This window comes from Solanum dulcamara, chromosome 3, assembly GCF_947179165.1.
Source record: "Solanum dulcamara chromosome 3, daSolDulc1.2, whole genome shotgun sequence".
Classification (NCBI taxonomy): Eukaryota; Viridiplantae; Streptophyta; class Magnoliopsida; order Solanales; family Solanaceae; genus Solanum; species Solanum dulcamara.
Window position 1 is genome coordinate 9,142,501 of NC_077239.1, and position 5,000 is coordinate 9,147,500.

General features: G+C 37.7%; 1 protein-coding gene across 1 annotated transcript in view; it reads right to left on the minus strand.

Moving 5' to 3' along the window:
* Positions 1–3,958: 3,958 nt before the first annotated feature.
* Positions 3,959–5,000, minus strand: part of LOC129881533 (polygalacturonase inhibitor-like) — a 1,164-nt gene continuing 122 nt past the window's right edge. Inside the window, exon 1 of the mRNA XM_055955716.1 lies at positions 3,959–5,000. This exon is cut by the window's right edge and continues 122 nt beyond it. Within this exon, the coding sequence (XP_055811691.1) occupies positions 4,077–5,000 (924 nt within the window). The 3' untranslated portion in view covers positions 3,959–4,076.

The window sequence follows — 5,000 nt, forward strand, 5'->3', positions numbered from 1 at the left end:
AACCCATATTTTGAGTAGCCTTACATACCTTAGTGAAGACTTTGAAGAAACCTTGATGTTGGGTCTTCAATGGAAGGCTTGAATCCTTGAAGTCCTTGAAGGCAATCCTTGTTGGAGATGGATTTGGAGGAGAAGAGAGTGGATTTTATAAGGCTTTTAGAGAAAGGAAGGGACTGAAAATAATGGTCCAAAATGTCCCAAGGCTAATGTATATATAATTTGGGAAAATATCCAATTTGCCCTTCCTAAAAAATCTGGAAAAAGGGGCTAAAATCCTCTTGGCGCTATAGTGGCGCGCCGTGCCACTGTAGCGCCAAGTCGAATATAGGCTTAAAACCTGCACATCTGATAGTGGCACGTCGTGCCAATGACTAAACTATTGAGGCTTGTTCCTGGCGCTATAATGGCACGTCGCGCCCTTGCAGCGCCAAGCCTAAATTTCCTGGATTCTGGAAAATGGGCTTAAAAACCCTGCACATCTAATAGTGGCGCGTCTCTCCAAGGACCAAACTACTGAGGCTTGTTCCTGGCGATATAATGGCGCGTCGCGCCACTGCGGCGCCAAGCTCAGATTTTTCTGTAGTTATAGCCCAGGCCTGAAATTCCTGCAGTGCTAGTCCATCTTATGATAATCATAACTTTTGAATCCGAACTCCAAAAATTACAATCTTGGCGGCATTGGAAAGAAGACTCAAAGACCTTTAATTTAATAGGTCATGGGCCACCTAGATCCTCACATTCAAAAATATATTGTCATTGGAAGTCGACCCTTATACAAACTCATCGGAAAAAACTTAGCCAAGATGAATTCTTTGGACTTAGCTTGGTTCTAGGGATCCCTTATAACCCTAAATCACCTCTAACACTCTTCAATTACTTAGGAACTTATCCTAACTCATGCATACACTTCACAATAGTCGAGTTCGATCCTACACGTACACGAAGAAGAGTTCGAATCTTAGTGAAAATTTTTGGGGGTGTTACAAGTAGTATTAGTACAAACAACACATACTGATAGATATCATCAGTCAATTCGATACCCACCGCATAATATAAAGAAATCAACAAGAAGAAAGCATGCTCTTGAGGAAATACACCGCCAAATCTTTATGCACAAACTCTTATATTCCATTAACCTCATTAAAGTCGTTCAAGTCTAACTCTCATCCATTCTAGTTGGCCACCTGCCAACTCTTATACAGATCAAGGCCTAACCTTTCTATCACATAGAGGAGTTTCCAAATTATAGGCCACTACTAACTCTGTTTAACTAGTCTACTATCTTTAGCTTTCACACTAACACTTGGCCTTAAAATAATTAACATATCACTTGAAAAAGGAAAATATTTAGATGGACTAAGGATTCTCTCATAATCGTACTGGCCCCCCATGGCGGGACCTATCCCGCAGTGACCGCCTCACCACAGTGGGATTTCTCCCACTAGCGCGGCCTGCCCAGAGACAGAATCTGTGAATTCTTTTCAATTCCCCCATTTAACATATGTACCAATATGACACCATCAATATCTGACTCTAAGTCACTAATTCCACTAAACAACACATCAACGACTCTTTATTTGTTTACCCATGACCTCATACCTATGATGTAGAAGCATCTAATACTCCTAACATAATCCGAGCTAGCATAAACAGGAACACAGGGTAAATCTCAAACACAACAGTTAACATGAAAATACTTGCACCTTCGGTCCTTCTATATCAATTATTACATAGGATGGACATGCTAAATTATATTTGGGTCAGTTTTTCTATCATCATCCATATAGTCAAGATCAATTCACAGATGATAATCACACGATGGTTCTCTCATGAAATCCATACCCAACTATATATGTGTCGAAACGTGACATCCAATCAGATATATTGTTGGAACATGACACCCGATTCTATATATGTGTTGGAACATGACACGCAATCCAATATATGTGTTAGAACGTGACATCCGATCTAATATATGTGTCGGAACATGACACCCGATCTAATATATGTGTCAAAACGTGACACCCGATCCAATATCAGAATAAAAAATAATCAACATAAAAACATATAATTATTTGTATAAAAACATCTCTCTATATACATCAATAGCCCGTAATCCCTAAGTCACATGATTCTGTTATAACCCAGCTATTGTTTACAGTTAATCTCATAAGAATCATTGGTCTTCTGAACAGTTTCACCAAGATTAACATTCAAAGATTGAGCATTTATCACTAGTTACACAATAATCATAATCCACAACATACATTCACACTTTAAACAACAATTGACAATCATTTAACCATCCAGACTTCGTGCTAAAAGGCCTAGGCATGAAATCTCTCGTTAATTTATTTTATATTAAGCAATGTGAATGAAATTATAATTACTAAATTGAGAAAATCTGGTCTACTTGGGTGGCAAGCAGTTGTAGAAGGATTATAGCACGATTCCTGACTTTCGGAGGGAGAAACAATGTAGCCGGGCTTGAAATCTGCTTGTTGTAGCCTTCCTTGCGTTAGGAATCTCTTCTTTCCTTCTCTCCAAGTCTAGAAAAGTTTCTTGGGGGTTTCTAGGGTAACCCTCATCTATTTTGGAACTTAGGGAATAATGAGATAATAAAAATACGCCCTTTGTAACTTCTGGCCCGTCAGATCCTGCTCTGGCGGCTCAGCACAGACAGTGCTCAATAAAATGGGCATAACTTTTTACTCTATACTCCAAATGAGGCTGTTGGAAAGAAGACTCATAGACTTTTATCTTTAATTTGATAGGTAATGGACCACCTAATTCATTATAGGCTGAGAGATATAGTCGTTTAAAGTTGACCCTAGATTAAATTCAAGTCCAAAACTAAATCGAAAAAACACTTTCAACTTAACTCTGAGATAGGGAAATTGTACTACCTTAACTCACAACTAATGCACTCACATACCAAGAAATTGATCCTAATCTTATGACGAATGAGACTCGTATATCTTTACCACATATATTTTTAATAACGACGGGCTAGGTCATTACATGAAATTTATTTTAAACACTTTTCAACATTGTGTTTGGGTGGTATCATAAAATTGAATCTGAACCAATTAAAGATTCTCGGAATAAGAAACAACGTGCATATTTTTGAAATTTGTTATGCCAAACAACAACATATCAATGTAATATCATAAAATGAAATCTAATGAGAGTAAAGTGCATGTAAATTTTATTCTTATCTTGAAGGACGTGAGACAATTTACTATAGACACTTTGCAATTTGTTGTAATATCATAAAATAAAATCTAATAAGAATAAAGTATATACAAATTTTACTCTCGAAGGATGTGAGATAATTTACTATAGACACTTTGAAATTCGCTATGCCAAAAGGATAAAATGACATTCGTCACTTAAAAAGCTAAGAAGTGCAAAATGTGACACCGCACACTTGGTTCTTTTGGATTTGTACCACAACCCTTGAACCATTGCCGTAAGCTTGAAGCAATATTGGGGATCCAATTTATTTTTTCCAAGTGAAGGTGAAAATTCGCTAGCAACTTGAGATGATAAGCATGCATTCTGCATCGAACTGTCAACTAAGCTTGAGATTTATCACTTTGTCAATTAACTGAGCACACATATATAGGGCACCGCCTTACAACTGAACACCTCCATAATGAGCCTAGGGAATTCAACAATCTCAAATTGTGCGCCCATCTGCCCCAATCAGCCTCAGGTGAAGCATCAAAGCATAGGCATGTGCTACAAGATAAACCTTTTTCTGGTAAACAAGTCAAATCCTAAAATGGAAAGGAATTGATAAACTGTGAACTCGAACTTTTGTTTTGTATTTTCTGTTACTTTGGATATCATATGATGGGTCAATCAATTGCTTGGCAGAAGAATAATTAAGTTGCTTGATATTCAAGACAATATGATGATCGATCAAGAGGTTACTGAAAAAAGATCACATTCATAAACTAAAGCACATTTTTATTCATTGGAAGCCTTAAGTTTACTGGCTTATACATCAACATTCAAAGATAGATGTAGGACCACAAATTAATGGCAGAGCCATTACTACGTACTCATGATTATTTACAGGGTGGCAATGGAGCGTCACACAAACATTTGTTGTGGAAATACGAATATAGATCAAATCTCTGCATATCCCCACCCTGTGGAATTCTCCCACAAAATCTGTTATAACTCACATTGAAGAGTTGCCACGATTGCTTTGTCAAGATTTTTGGAAGGCTCCCGTAAATCTTGTTATGATTCAAATCCAACCTCTCTAACCTCTCCCCAAACGTTAACTTTGAGAAGTCGAATTCAAACTTATTGTGATCCAAAAGCATTTCAAATGTTGTCTTATCTTTACCAAACAAAAATGAAATATCCCCTTCAAGCATGTTCCTTGACAAATCAATTGTGTCAAAGCTCCAACCAGCAAAAGAAGTTGGCACAACCCCTGTTAGTTGGTTATGTCCAAGGTAAAGATACGTCAGTTTCGGTGCTAACCTGCTAAAAGATGTTGGAATTTGTCCAGTAAGCTTGTTCCTGTCTAATCGTAGGAACTCCAAGTTTGGCAATTGAGATAGCGAGACCGGGATTGTACCAACAAGCTTATTATACGACAAGTTTATGTACGTTACTTTTTTTAACTTACTAAGAAATTCAGGGACAGGTCCTGAAATGTTTGTTTGACTAATTCTCAAGAATGTAAGCTTGGTGAGTTTAACAATGGTGGATGGAATTGGACCGGAGAGATTTCGTACATTGTTGATGTCTAAGCTTTTAAGATACGTAAGGTCTCCGATCGCGGGGGAGAGGTGTTTGGCGTTATCAATTTTGAAAAGGTTTAGCGCCGTAACGCGATTGTTTTTTTCATCACATGTGAGAGTAACTTCAGCCCAATCAGTACAACAATCAGTTTTGGGATCCCAAGTGATCAAGTCATAGGGATTGCCTAAGGCTTTATTGATTTCTAAGAGGGCTTTTTTGTCATTTGGGTTGCA